Here is a 15,366-nt window from a genome sequence, read left to right as displayed (position 1 = left end):
TCCTTTAAGTAGAGTTGAGTATTCCTGGGCTATCCTAAGTTCATATCAGTATGTCTGTTCTTGTCCTTGTTCAGCATATGTTTAGGCAGATGTTGTGCCCTCCCCTACAACATTTTTCTGAGCCAAAATGTTTTAACTGAAAAAAACAAGCAAGCAAAAACTAATTACCTTTCAACATAGATGTTTTTCCCAGTACCAAGGGAATAGAGGCTGCACAGGATATGGTAGCATGAAATCTGTACGTCACTCACTGAAACAAAGAAGAGATAAGCACATATCAACACCAGCTCCATCTCCAACACATGGAAGAGCCCATGGAGAAAAATATTAAGGCAGGCATCAGTCAAGAGCAGAAGACCTCTCTCTTTTTCCCTCCTCTCTGTCTCTGTAAACTAGTGAAATCTTCTTCAAATCAGACACCATTTTGCTAGTTGCTGGGAAAAGCTGATAGAGAAAATGCTCCACCAAAGTTTCCCAGGTCATTTGCAGAGCTGCTGATGAAGATCACAAAGCTTCTTGGAGAAAGGAATCATTTGGCCAATGGAGCCTCCATAATAGGTTGCTTACCCAGTAAAGGAAGACATTATATTCACATTTTACTAAGGATAATATTGTCTTCCTTTAGATCAAAGAATGAATAAAGCTTGAAGCTCCCATGTCATATTTGATCATTTCCTAAGAAGGTCCATACGACTGCCATGCTTTATTCAGAAAGGGAGGGAGGCAGGAAGAGGAGGAGGAGGGGGAAGAAGGGAGAGAGGAGTAGAGAGAGAGGAGTGAGTTCTCACATTTGCTCATCTAAACATTTCTGCTATATTAAAAAAAAAAGCTAACTAAGTTGTATCATGATCTTCCCTTATTTTCTAAGGGAAGGGAGTTCTGGAGGGACACAAATAATTTCATCATCAGGCATTCTTATTCCATGGATAGGTCTGCTTTAACAAAACCAGAACTAATTTGATGCTTTATTTACCAACCAAATAAATGCTTTGTTTCCATGACATAAAACTCCTGCCTACTGGCACTAAGGAATGGAAGACACAGTCTGGACCATTGACAACTAACTAAATTAAATCTGATGACAGTGTTCAAGCAGTACTGAAGCTTGGTGGCAGAATATGAACATGGTGGGGCTGGGGGCTGGGGCTGGACATGCTGCTAGGTACAAAACAAAATAAAACCAACCGAAAGTTGAAAAAAATGAAATTTTAGCCTCTTTCCATTGCTCCTGGCACCAATGAGCAAATTAAGGATTCTTAACATGGAGCAGCGCGTCTGGAAACCGTGGTATCAGAAGTCCATCTGAGGTATATTGCTGAGATAACCTTTTCAAATTAAATGGAAGCACACTATCTGGTAGCCAGAAGAACAGGTGGGAAATTGGTTCAGAATGAAATTGGAGAGAGATGAAGTTCTATACTCAAATTAAGGGATTTGTTTTCCTTTTCAAGAGTCTATTGCTTCATTTTTTTTTAATCTAAGAAAAGAATGGGAAGTCTGTCTTTCTGCTCTGCCCTCTAGGTCAACTGAAGTGAGTGGGTCTTACATCTGTGTGTGGCCATTGCATAGACATTGATGACAAACAGCAGTAGGACTCACAGAGTAGATCCACCCCAAACTGATGCTGAGCGATGTGCTCAAAGATGGATGTCAGGATGGGAAGCAGAGCCACTGTGGTGTAGTTAATATTCTGAGAAACACCTTTGATCTGTGTTCTGGAATGGGTAAACTTCCCCAGCTTCAGGTTTTCTGAAGTCTTCTCTAAGTCTTCTGCTGCATTTTCAAAGAAAGAGCGCAATCCAGCTTTCACCAGCTCTGAGCCTGACTTCATGACAGTCCTGCAAGGAGACAGTAGTCAAAGGCAAGAGCACAGCTGGACTGTGGAACCAACCCCCTCTCCCCCACCATGGTGGTGCTGTGCAAGGAAACTGGGCAGACGGTGGGTACTCTGGTCACCGGATGAGAGTGTGTCAGGTGCACTGGAGATGTCTGCTCCATCAGGGAAAGAAACCTGTATCACGCACTTCCCTGGGGTTAGTGAATGAGTGATGGGCTTGACTTGTGGCGATCATTGCTGAACTCTTCAGGACACAGAATGAATGAAACCAGTGTTAGTTCCTTGTCAGCCAAATGCTGCAGCTGTGTAATCTTCTGCTACTACCTAATGGGAGGACAGGAGTGATCCCTTTCCACAGCTCACTTGGGGTCAAGTGGTAAGTATATAGAAGAAAGGAGGAGAATGGGGAAGAGAGAAGTCACCTGAAGCCTGCACTCCTTTTAGTGTGCAGAGAAGTCCTAGATTGGATAAGAGGAGAGAAGAGGGAAAGCCAGTTCTTCATAGAGTCAGCTCTATTAGGGCCCTGAGGCAAAGGACAGTGAAACAGGCCTTGGTTTGTCGCTGATTGCCATCTTTGGGTCACCCTCTTAAAAAGGTGGCTTTCTTTTGCATTGGATCTTGAAGAGCATGTTCTCTTCCTGATCCTGATAAGGACATTCTTCTTCTTCTTCTTCTTCTTCTTCTTCTTCTTCTTCTTCTTCTTCTTCTTCTTATTATTATTATTATTATTATTATTATTATTATTATTATTACTATTATTATTATTATTATTATTATTATTATTATTATTATTATTTTGTTTGTTTTTCAAGACAGGGTTTCTCTGTCCTGGAACTAGCTCTTGTAGACCAGGCTGGTCTCGAACTCACAGAGATCCACCTGCCTCTGCCTCCTGAGTGCTGGGATTAAAGGTGTGTGCCACCAACGCCCAGCAAAATATCAGTATGTTAATATTACCAGAATTATGTATTTTTAAATAAAATCTCCCTTTTTTCTGCATCTTTTATTTTCATTAAACAAAGTTTTACTATAAATCTAAGGCTGAATCTGAACTTGGGATCCTTTTGTCTCTGTCTTCTACATGCTGCGATTACAGGAATATATTACTTCACCAGCTATCTGATGTATTTGAAAACTGTGTTTATTTATTCATGCATATGTATGTGTGTAGGTACATAGGCCAGAGGATGATTTCTTGGAGTCAGTTCTCTCCTTCTACCACATGGGTCACAGTGAGTGAACTGGGAGCGTCAGCGCCTTTTTCTGCTGGACTCTTTCTCTGGATTCCTATGTGATTCTTTTGAAGGTAGATATCACCTCATTTTCCTGGCCATGTCCATCTCTCAGGATGATGAGGGTTTCACCACCTCCCAGATATCTCTACCCGTGTGGTGTGTGTGTGTGTGTACAAGGAGGTACAAACTGAACGTTGCTATGTTATACATTTTATCTCCTGACAAATGAACTCAGTAAGAGAAGACAATAACTAATCAATTCTTTCAGAATTTCAGAATTGATCAGTCCATGACAGTAGGTCTGTACTGTGGAAACGAGAAGCAAAGTGTTGACTTCCAGGGCCTTTTTTGCCCATTTGGAGGCCAGAGAGGGAGTCCTTAGGAGGTACTGGGAAGAAAGCATCAGACTTACCTTGTGTCAAGTGTCTGAGCTAAGATGTGAAGACAGCTCACCATTGTAGTTGAATCACTACCTAGAATAAAAAAAAGAAAAATCACCTGTGACTCTCCAAACCCAGTCTGGCTTTTAAATGCAGTCTTCTTAATATGCACCAGGCATACCCCGTATAATTAACCAGCAACACACAAAGTGCCAGATCTGTGTTCAGGGACCGAGGCATTTATCTCTAGTTTGACACATCCTCTGCTTCATGATGGATGTCACAGGCAGAGCTTCAAACATTCATTGGTGTGGAAAATCTGAGCTGTTAAAGTGGGAGAGAGGTCATTAATCATGCTTCAGACCAATTTTCTACAGAAAATTTAGGTGACACCTCAGTCCCAAGGTGCAGATTTTCCACAGGAGCCACAAATGAAGGCCAAAATGAAGCTCAAGATAATTACAGGAAGGCTTGCTGCCATTAGCAACACATCCCATCACTTACCAAAGAGGGAGATCCTGTGTCTCACGAGAGCCGCCAGCTTGCAGAACAGGCTAAAGCAGAAAGGGTTGCAGTTCAGAAAGCCACAGAGACACAAGAAGGAATTTTTACCCCCATTCTCCCACCCCTCACATGTGAAACAGTGCATCAACTGGACTGTTAGGTTAGGAGGATGGACCGTGTCCTCTGGAAGAGTCTTTGGAAATAATGTGGTCCACGCCGTGCTGATGGAGAATCATGAAAGGTTTCTTTCAGGTAGCTCCATCCTACCCAGAAATCACCCCTCTGGGTAAACTTTCCTTGGTGATAGATACCATGTGTTGAAATGTTCATTCATGTAACATGGAGGAAAACAAACAAACAAACATGAAGATCCTAAAAGGCAGCTTGCTTTTCTATCATCGTAATGAATTGCGAACCATTTTGCAGCCTTCAAGTAGAGTGTGAAGCTTAGCTGGCAGGTGGGAAAATGTCGGGCTTAGAAAAAATGTTAATGGTTAGAGTAGGGAGTAGGAGTCTGTTAAATACAAAAACATTTTAGGAACTGCATTTCTTCAAACCTACAGGATCTTTGTGACACAAGGCAATAACAGGATATCTAAGAAGAATCCCAGTGAGGTCCCAGTATTGAGTGTGTAGCAGAAGCCAGAGGCCTTGAACCAGAAAAATGACTCATTGCAATGAGCACAAGTAAAGACTAAAGGGTACACTGTGTGACTCACTGGGCCACATTACAGTTTCCATGCTGAGATGTTTTGTTTTGTTTTTACTTTAAAATTTTGTTCTTATGGGGGGAGGTTGTAAGGGCAGAGCGGATGAAGAGGTGAGTGGGATCAGGATGCATGATGTGAAATCCACAAAGAATCAATAAAAAAGTTAAAAAAAAAGAGAAGTCCATTTTTGCTGTTATCTTTTGTTAGTCAATAGTGTGCCCTAGTTGGGTCCTCAGGAAGTAGAAAGCAATTGTTGTAATTTATGAAAAGCAGCTAGCAAGAGAAAGATGCCATGCAACAGGGTTCAAGCAGAGGGTATTTTTTTTTTAATTAGGGAAAGGGATAATAAAAAGGGGAAAGACCAGCCTCCAGGGACAGGAGCAGCAGGGGGGAGGGAGGGAGGAAGGGAGGAGAAAAGGGAGAGAGAAAGGAGAGAGAGGGGAGGGAGAAAGAGAGAGAGAGAGAGAGAGAGAGAGAGAGAGAGAGAGAGAGAGAGAGAGAGAGAGAGGTAGGGGGAAATGGGAAGAGGGCAGGGCCCTTTTAAAAGGGAACATAGTGAATATGCACCGGTGGTGCTCTTAGTGGCTGCAGCTGAGAGTGTATCCTGTCAGAACCCCAAGGACAGGCCAGTACAGATGCTTGAATACTAACAATTATTATTGTTGTTATTTATATTTCTGATTCCTTGCTATGCCTCACTGATATTTTACACCATGGAGATTTGAAGGTTGAACTATATATACTTCTCTGTAGTTGGGAAGGCCTTGTGTAGTTAGGAAGGACCCTGTAGATGTTTCTGAGCATGCTGCTCAGGGTACTGTGCACCCCACTCAGGGTACTGTGACTACAGTCCACAGGTGTGGGTGATACTCTTGAGAGGAGAGTCCTCTGAACTCCAACATTTGGTATTGACATGGCTTGACAAGAACTTTGCTTCTCCTTCAGGAAGCAGGGAAACAGAAAGAGGGCTAATAGGGAAAACAGAGACAAGACACTAGTGTAGACCATGAAATTCTACAATGAGACTCGGCCGAAGTCTTGGGTTCACACTAATAACTTGTCATGGAGATCTTTGCCTCTCACAGGATAGAAGTCTCCTTAGGACAACTCAAACAGAAGAAATGCACCCCCAGTGTTCGTTGATGAAACCCCATCAATTTAAAGGATGATAACCTCTCAGTGAATGTCTGATTTTTTTCTGGGCTATCTTGAAAAATTACAGCCAATGTTACTGTTGATTAGTGAAAATAAGTCAGAACCTCTCTGGTGTAGAGCTTAAGAGAACTCATAGTGAGTTAACAGAAACTTGGCAGCTAATGTGAAATTAACATGGGCTGCTGCTTATTTGATGTGAACTCATAGAGCTGGACAGGGAGAAAGAGCATTAAGCAGTGTAGCCTATATTGCTGATGGCTTAGTTCTGTGCTTGGCTCATGAATAACTAGGCTGTCTTGGTCAAGATCCTTCAATGCTCTTCGCTCTGTGTTAGCTTTCTTATCTGTAACCAAATAAGCATTTCTAAGAAAGTTGGAGAATAACTCAGAAATTTGAAAACACTTCAAATGGATGAACACATTTTTTTTTTTTTGTATAAATTGAAAGCAAATGTTCTCTCAACCTAAAGTACGTGGTTGGGCTGTTAGGATCAGATCCTGAAGGGCTTCCTTCACTGTCAGAAATCAGAGTGCTTTCTCAGATTTGCAAAAGCCAGTACCTGGAATTTCAAAAAGTTGTCGCTGTCTCTTAAGAGGCCCTGATTTAAATGAAAGAATTACTGTGTAGAGTTAGTTACTGTCAACTTGACTCAAATGGAGACATGTCTGGAAAGAGGGAGTCTTAAATGACCCCATAAGATTCGCCTGTAGGCAAGTCTGCAGGACATTTTTCTTGATTAATGGTTGGTGTGGAAGCATGATGTGTGGGTACCATTCCTGGGTGGGTAGTCATGAATGTATAACAAAGCAGGTTGAGCAAGCCATGAGGAACAAACAAAAGCAGCATTCCTCCATGGCCTCTCCTTCAGTTCCTGCCTTGAGTTCTTGCTCTGACTTCCCCAGATGATGAACTGTTACCTGGAAGTGTAAAATAGAATACATCCTTGCCTTGCCAGTTGCTTTTGGTCACTGTGTTTTATCAAAGCAGTAAAAACCCCAACTAAGATAATTCCCTTTAGTCCAAAATAATAAAGGGCTAGAGTTCCCAGGTGAAGCTCTTCCCTCTCAGAGTTTAAAAATGATAAAGACTGGCATGGTGGCACAAGCCTTTAGTAGCCAGTACGTCCAGGACTATAGAGGGAAAGCCCTATCTCAAAAAGAAAGAAAAAGATAAAATGAAATTATTCCATAAGAGAAAGGCTGAAAACTCTACACAGTAAAAGGCATCAAATTTAAAAAATGAGGTGAACCAAGGATGAAGGATCCAATAAGGAGGAATCTAGTGGGGATCAGAGGCTGAGGCAAGAGAATTGGTAGCTTGCAGATAAGCCTGGGCTGGGCTGTGGAGGTCCTGTCTAAAATAAAATTAAAAAAAAAAAAAAAAGAAGCTGGACCTTTAATCCCAGCATTTTTCAGAAGCAGGCAGATTTCTGTAAGTTTGGGGCCTGCCTGACTTACATAGTGAATTCTAGGCCAGCCACAGCTACATATTGAGACCCAAAACAAATGAACAAATGACTTCCTATCCCCCCCAAACAAACAAAAACCAAAGGAAAAAAAAGAAGGAAGGAAAAAGAGTCTCCTAGGGTGAAACAAACAAAAGCCGAAGTGGGGAGAGAATAAGCAAAAAGAAGGAAACAGAGTCTGGCAGGGCAAACACGTGAAGCACAAACACAACTGCTTTTTGTGGGAGACACCAGATCATGGATGGATTTGGAAGCTATTTGCAAGGCTGATCAGCGCTAGGTTGTATTCCAGCCACGACAAATGGTGCCTGGTTGAACAAATGTTACATTTCCATGAATTAATAGTCTAAAATCAACAGATGAAGAAAACAGACGCATCTGCCCTCTTTTGGATTATCTGAATGTCTCCCACGGCCCCGAATTTCCCTAGCTTCTTATAGAACACATTAGCTCAACCTAAAGGTATAAGATCTTAGGCTCGGTACCTGGTTCCAAAGCATCCTAGGGTTTCTTCTGTCTTGAGTGACACTAAGTGATCACAGTACAGAAGAGGCATGCAATTGTCATGAGGATTGAATTTTCAGCCTTAGCCACCTAAGATACTTTGGGTTCTGGAATAAATGAAGCTAAGTGCACCTCAGATTCTTGCTTTGAAAATGAAGACTGTAAGACACAGGTCGTACTTTCAATTTAACACATTGTTGATGTTTCACAACCATATTTACTCAGATGGGCAATAATTCTTGCATGTGAAAATTAATTTTAGTGCCTGTCCATGCAGTGTGTTTAATGAGGCAAATTTTCAAGCTGAATATACTCCCAAAGAGAGTGACTATCAGTGGATGAGCTCTTATCCAGTACAACATGCAAGTTCACTGTCAATGGAGAGCAGTTAGACTTTCACTACCCTCTTTACTTCTCTGCTATTTAGAAGTCTAATCCACACTTGGTCTTTTATTGCTCAGAGAGAACCTGAAGTATGTCAGACAGCACCTCTCAGCCTCATTATGAAACTTCCCCTATGTTAAGGTCTGTGAAGGTATCCCTATAGGAGTGGTAGGTTGATGTGTGTGTGTCTGTGTGTGTGTGTGTGTGTGTGTGTGTGTGTGTGCGTGTGTGTGTGTGTGTGTGTGCTCAAGCGCTCACGTGTGCACGTGTGCCTGTGCATCTGGCCATCAGAGGAAGATGTCTGGTGTTCTGTCACTCTCTAACTTGGTCCTTTAGAGACGGTGTCTGTCACTAAATGTGGAGCTAGGCTGGTGGTCAGCAAGCTCCATTGAGTTTCCTATCTTAGCCCCCAAAGCGGTGGAGCTACAGACGCACATGCAGCCACACTTAGCTTCTTACATGGACGCTGAGATCCAAACCCAGGTGCTCATGCTCCAGCAGCACGTGTCTTTACCCAGTGAGCCACCCCTTCAGCTCTGAGGCTGATACTTCTGAACAAACATTTAGACTGAATCATGTAGTTCTAGCTTTCAAATCTCAGATGAATCACACTAGGCCTTGTAAGATCTGAGTTTTAAAAATTTGAATCTTGCAAACTTGGTAAGGAGCGACAGAAAGCAGTGTATGCCTTAGTGCTGCGTTTAATTTCCCCAAGCTTCAGAAGGATCTTGGCCGCCTTCTCAGCATTGTTTCAGGGTAATTGATTTGTGTATCTACATTTTTTCCAAGTCCCTATGCACACCCCAAACAGTGCAATTCTATTAGCCCCTGAGATCACCAAGATATACACAATATAAACATTTTCAAATCAAGATGCTAACCAATAACTCATCATCAAGTTATGCATCATTTCTACAAAGAACTTGTGATTCAGTCCCCAGGTAAACGATGTCTTAAATAAACCACATTAATGCTGAGAATGGTGGTTTAAACAAGTGTCCTCCAAGAGCCCATGTGTTAGAGGCTCTGTCTCTAGGGTATTGCTACTGGGATGGAGGGAGGCTAGGGTTGCTTGGAGGATGGAGCCGAGTGGGAGGTTTTTAGGTCAATGGGGCACACTCTAGAGGAGATTTTAGGATTTTGCTATTTTTTACTTCTGGCCATGAACTGAGCAGTTTGCCTCATAGGTGCGCTTCCTGTCACTGCCACCTGGAGCCCAGACTATGGGATCAAAGTAAAGGTGCCTACTTACCAGGGACATGGAACTTCAGAACTATGAGCTAAATAACCCTCTTAGCTTTACTGATATCAGACATTTGTCACAATAATTCAGAGGAAACTAGCATAGCAGCCCTCTCTTGATTCCATGGACTCAACTCACCTGGCTACCATTTCTTTCTCTTTGTGGGAAGCATACCCACTGCTGCTCAGTGGCTTCAGAGGAGACGACAGGAAATAAAGGCGGTGGTTGGTGAAGTACTGGTCAACCAGTGGGAGAAGAACCTGGAAACCATGGAACATTTTTAATGCAGCTGATCCAAGTCTGTCCACCAGTTCCTTTTACAGAAATCATCCTCAATAAGCAAAGGGCTCTCAACACAGGCTGTGGATTTCCAGGAAATTCTGTTCTGGGTCTCACTTGGCATTATTATTATTATTTTCTGTGCTACTAACCAGAGGTGTTGGCATTATGTGACAGGAAAGGATACTGACTAAAGGCACAAATAAGTTTGCATGACAATGATCTGATTTGAAGAGGACTCCCGGGGAACTCAGATTGCCTTCTTGGCCATGGCATCAAAAGGTACACTGAAGACCTGACTGAGCCCTAAGCTTAAACATCTATCTCTGTTCCACAGACACTGAAAGGCTTTTGGTCTGGTCAGCAGGCTTATTTGGGGCAAGATTAGTCACTGGTACCCAAATGTACTCCCTCTTTCTTTTCAGTGACAGATTTTAGTGAGACAGGGCCAATGAGTAGGGAGTGCCTTTCCCAGTTTTCCTCATCGCTAGAGTGAACTAAAAGGACTTACTTGTACTACTAGGTTAGAACTCCAGAAAAGCAGAAGCTTGCTCTCTCCTTGCCTTTCTTTTTGACATCCCTTTCCTACAGCTATGATGAGGTTGAGCTTGTTTGAGCTACGGTAACATGAAGCATAACGTTACAGATGGCACAGAACAAGGGAGGAGGATCCTGAGTCTGAGGTTACGTCTGATGTGGAGCTGAGCAGCCTGCCTACTCTCTTGGATCTCCTACCCCCATGGGGTCTGTTCAATAGCAGAGGAACACATCTCTGTTTCACTGAAGCTTTTGCAGTGTTAAATATCCTCAATGGACCCTTTAAACTACACCCTCAGTAGTAGAGAGCTTGAGCAAAGGAGAAACACTTACTTTGGCAAAGAATTTGATCTCCTGGTCATGGGGAGACTTTTCTGTTTTCCCACTGCTGACAATGGCTTCTATAAAGACAGGGGTATCATACTCTGGTCAGAGCAAACAAAACAAACAAGCAAGCAAGCAACCACAGAGCAAAGGAATAATCATAGTAGTTTTAGACACAGAGCAGCTTTTCAAAAGAAACTCAGCAAGCTTAGTTGCTTTCACAAAATAACATCTTATAGAGTACTTTGTGACTGTGCTGGTTGGGTGTGTCTCATGTCAATTCTCACAGCTGTCTCGACACACACTTTTCTGAAGGGGCTTCAGTGATGTCCATAGTCACAAAGCATGGGAGAATTAATAGGATGAGTTGCATTAAAAAAAAAAAAGAGTCCATTAAATTCAGCAGAGAAGTCAAGGACCTAAACTAACAAGGAACCAAACTTTTTGTTTGTTTGTTTGTTTGTTTGGAGACAGGGTTTCTCTGTGTAACAACCCTAGCTGTCCAAGCTCTGTAGACCAGATGGCTCCAACTCACAGAGATCCAACTGCTTCTGTCTCTGTTGGGATTAAAGGTGTGTGCCACCACTGCCCAGCCTCTAAACTGACTTTAAGTCGGGAGGAAATAAATCTCAGTCACTGTTTTCCACCCAAATCGTATGTCCCAATGAATCATGAGCCATGGTGACACATGAAGATCATTCATAATTAGGGCATTCTTTCTAAAGGACTAACCACATTCTTTCCTGACATTTTGCAGCTATACTTACCCAAGTGAGCAATAAACTCTTGAGCAGAGTCAACATATTTCAGGATCTTCTTCAAAAACTTGTAGGCAAATCTCTTTTCCATGGAGGAGGCATCCAACTCCATGTCCTTCATTCCTCTAGATTTGGCAGAGATGAACCCCAGAAGTAACAGAGAAAAACAGGTGACTTTGGTGTATTACCCAACCTTCCCATGTTGTTGAATTTAGTTGTCAGTGTTGACAGTTCTGGCTTCGTGGAATGACTCATCATTCGACTGATTTACTCTTGCACTTGGACCCGGCTATGTGAGCATGCAACACTTTTGTGAAAGTGATTTCTTAGCAGAGTCTTCAGAAAGATCTTTGTAATTATTACTAAAACATATTGAGCTAGAGATAAGCCAGAGAAGACAACAAATATTCCTCATATGTTTGACCTGATGCTAGCTGTAAATGGACAAAAGCAAAATATAAATTATGCGGCATGATGTTATGTTTTAAAAAGAGAAAAAGAAAAGCAGGATGAAGAAGCCTGGGGTGACGTTATAGGTCTATGGGCTATGATGTGACTTATGGTGATCAGGGTTGGGATGACGGGGAAACTGGAATGGAAGTAAAGGTAGTAAGGAGGTGAAGTGGTGAGCTATAAGGACATGTAGGCAAAGATTCGCTCAAGGAACAAGCGCAAAGGTTCTGAGGCAGGAGCACGCATCCTGGGTTGGAGGAGTATGACAGAGTGGTCAGGGTGGGTGGAATGGATAGTTAGGTGTCCAAGGAGAAGATGGACATGTAAAGTGCAGTGAATCATTTGGGGCTTTTCTCTGAGTGCGACGAGAACTGCTCCTGGCACCTCCAGAGAGGGGCGCTGCAGCATGCCTTTCAACTATTCTGGCTGCTGCATTTAGAATGAGGTTGGATGGGACAAGGGTCGAAGCAGAGAGCCCCAGCGGGAAAACATCTCAGTAGTGACGCGGATCGCATGAAGGAGGTGAAAAGTGGGTAGATTCTGCACATGTTTTAAAGGTAGAACAATTAAAAATTTTCTTTAAGATTTCTTAAAGAGAAATATTTTGGGCTTGAACAATGGAACATACATAGGCTTTCACCAGCAGAGATGTGGAGAGGGTAAAGTTAGAGCGCTTTTTCTCCTGGTGATGGGGCCTCACTTGATCATCTGCCTACTCGTGTCTCCCATAGGGCCCCACATAGGGCAAGTAAGTACCCAGAATTTGGCTACTGAACTTGGTTTATCCCTAATTATATTTCCTTGACTTCCTTTTTGGTTACAGTAAAGGGGAATTTTTCATTTTTCATTTCTGTGAGCAAGGAGTTTTATCAGCAAATCGCACTCCACATTCACCTTAGTGCTAAAAAGCAGATTAAAGCAGGGCAGGGAGTCTTTCTCAAAGGCTTCCCCAGAGGCTGTCTCCTGCAGCATGACCTTTCCCACCCGACAATATGGCAAATAAGTTCTGTAATTTTCTTCCTATGAGCTACAATAGAAATATTTGTTTAGTTTTATTTATTTGGCATTCACTAACAAAAAAAATCTCTAGGAAATTAAAAAAAAAGAGAAATAACTTGCTTGGCAAACCCCTCTTTGAGGAGGAATGGGTGTATCAGTGCCTTCCATCCTACAACGACGTAGGCAAGCGCAACACTACATCTCTCTCCATAGACATCTGATTAGTGAGTAAGTGAATCCTTTAAGAGTGAGCAGTCCCTAGCCTATTGTGTCAGACTTTGTTGACTCCTCATGGGAGCCCTTACCTGTGAGGAGGAGTGGATTGGGGATGGGCTGGGAGCTTGTGGGGGGGGGCGGGCAGGAGGAGGGTGGGAGGGAGAACTGTGGTGGGAATATAAAATGAAATTTAAAAGAATAAACAAACTATAAAAAAGAGCAAGTAGTGCAGGGCAGCTTCACCAGAAAGCATTCACCATTTTCTGATAAAATGTGGTGGGACATTGTGATGTGTTCCGTCTCCCCAGAGGAGCTGCCGCTTCAGGGAAACCAGTGCCTGTGGTTCAAAGACTGCCTCTGTTAGCTGTGCTCGCTGCTGCTATGATGCAGTTTAATATAAAACAATCAGATCAAAGTGTGCAAGAGCTGTTGGCTATTTTACAAGGACCTTCAGCTGAAAATTTATAAATATAGTTTTGAATGAAGGATTAGCAAGACATCTGAAAGAGAAAGGGAGGAAACCTGCAAAATCATCCAGCATGCCAAACATTATTTTGCTTGTGCTTACAAATTCTCATTCCTCTTTAAAGGCGGCTAAATTCTAAAGCTTCCTGGGTGTATTAAGAATGTGGTTTATAATTCCAATTGCTGGACCAATATACAAAGAAAAGGCGTTGCCCTATAATGTACTACTTGTTGAATGTGTATGCAAGCATTCATTAGAACCCTTTCCAGAAGTGTCAAGCACAGTCTTTAATGATTTTTGGAGGTGGGGGTTGATTACCCAAGAGTGAAGCCAGACTCACATCTCTCCCCTGCCCCACCAACATCACCTGGATGATGACGACTTACCTAGAAACTATAATGCCATTCACCTGGAGGAATTTGAACAGGTCCTGTGCTTTTTCTCGATCCCTGAACTTTTCCTTGGCAGTCAAGGTGTCATATGGTACCAAAAGAGGGTGACTGCCACCACCTGGAGTAAGACGAGAGACAAACACAGATTGTTTTCCTTTGTATTTCTGGGCAAAGTAGCTACCACATCCCCCAGATCACTGTCCCCAAGGCAGGCTGTGAAACAAGCTCACCTTTGCTCTCTAGCTCCAGCTTCTTCTTCTTGGCCCAGATGTTATGATAGTTCTCAGCCACCACCTCCACCATTCCCTGTTCCCCACCCCAGAGACACAAGTTAGAGAGAAAGCAAGCGAGAAAACCTACTTCATGGCTTCCAGGTTCTGGAACAGCACCACCAAATGTTACTTGCCTGCTGCTGGCGGCCTACCACTATTAATTATTCTGTGTGACACACCTCATTAGCTTTATACCATCCTATACAATTTCAGATTCTGTCCTTCCTTTGCAACTTATTATCCTGGCAGCTGAGTGCATCTGGGAGAAACACACATTTCCAGCCAAAGTTGCACATTGCCAGCATCTCATTTATCTTACTATTAAACTTCTCGCCAAAGATAGGGAGCCAGGTAGGGGGAGTGAGGTCAAAGTCAAGAATCTATGAAAATCTTTACCTCAACAAACAAACAAAAAATCACACCTTGCTGGAAACTTCTGCCATTGAGTTTTAGCAAATAGAACGAATCTTTCTATGAGGTTCACACAGCTCTGACCTAAAGCATAAGATATTCTTCGGAAAAAACTTCCTTTAAGGTCCAAGGGGCTGGCCCATTGGCTTCTTCCCTAGCCTGGAGTGGAGGGCACAGGCACTGATATGTGCAGGAGAGGAGGAGTTGAGGGATGCACCTCAAAACTTGTAGTTGCATCTATTTGGTTTTATAGTGCTGAGTCTTGCAGTGATGGCTTCCCTGCACCACTGTGGGGAAACTGAGCATATCTACCATGGCACCTGCAGGGTGTCCTCATGGCTTGTGAGATTAACAAGGGCCACGTGAACATTTCCACTCAGGAGCTGCAGTTCACTGATTTTCTCTTATTTTATTTTGGGAGTTTAACACTAGGACTTTGCTGATTGTTCTTCCTTTTACTGAATCACCACCCTTTATGGTACTCTAGGCAGCACAGCCTCCCCTTCTTAGATGATTGGCTAATTATCTGGCGATTTCTCCACAGTCTTGGCACAAGAGCACAACCCTCTTCAGGTTTAATATCTTAGTGGCAATATATTCTAGGCACTCTCTTCGCTTTTCTCCTTGTACCCTTCAGAGGGCAACGTGCCTACTAGGCACTGATGTTCTGCATCTGGGTTGGCACTGACCTGGAGCTCCCTGGACAGCACAACATTTGAGAGATCCAGTGGGGCAGGGCTGTAGCTGTTGCCCTAGGAGAGCAGAGGCAGAGTCACTAGGTCATCAGACACACGGCTGCTCCAAACACAGTGTTCACCTTAGGTGAGTCTATCACCATACTC

The 15,366-nt window shown here is 43.0% G+C and overlaps 1 protein-coding gene across 1 annotated transcript in view; it reads right to left on the bottom strand.

Annotated features, from left to right (window-relative positions):
- Positions 1 to 15,366, bottom strand: part of Ryr3 (ryanodine receptor 3) — a 465,461-nt gene that overhangs the window by 91,422 nt on the left and 358,673 nt on the right. Inside the window, 10 exon segments of the mRNA XM_035447052.1 lie at positions 169 to 250; positions 1,600 to 1,838; positions 3,485 to 3,545; positions 3,957 to 4,006; positions 9,556 to 9,677; positions 10,567 to 10,634; positions 11,325 to 11,440; positions 13,836 to 13,959; positions 14,072 to 14,147; positions 15,214 to 15,276. Coding sequence (XP_035302943.1) covers positions 169 to 250; positions 1,600 to 1,838; positions 3,485 to 3,545; positions 3,957 to 4,006; positions 9,556 to 9,677; positions 10,567 to 10,634; positions 11,325 to 11,440; positions 13,836 to 13,959; positions 14,072 to 14,147; positions 15,214 to 15,276 — 1,001 coding nt within the window.

This window comes from Cricetulus griseus, chromosome 6 (assembly GCF_003668045.3).
Source record: "Cricetulus griseus strain 17A/GY chromosome 6, alternate assembly CriGri-PICRH-1.0, whole genome shotgun sequence".
In the NCBI taxonomy this organism is placed as follows: domain Eukaryota; kingdom Metazoa; phylum Chordata; class Mammalia; order Rodentia; family Cricetidae; genus Cricetulus; species Cricetulus griseus.
This window is presented reverse-complemented; position numbering and strand designations above follow the sequence as displayed.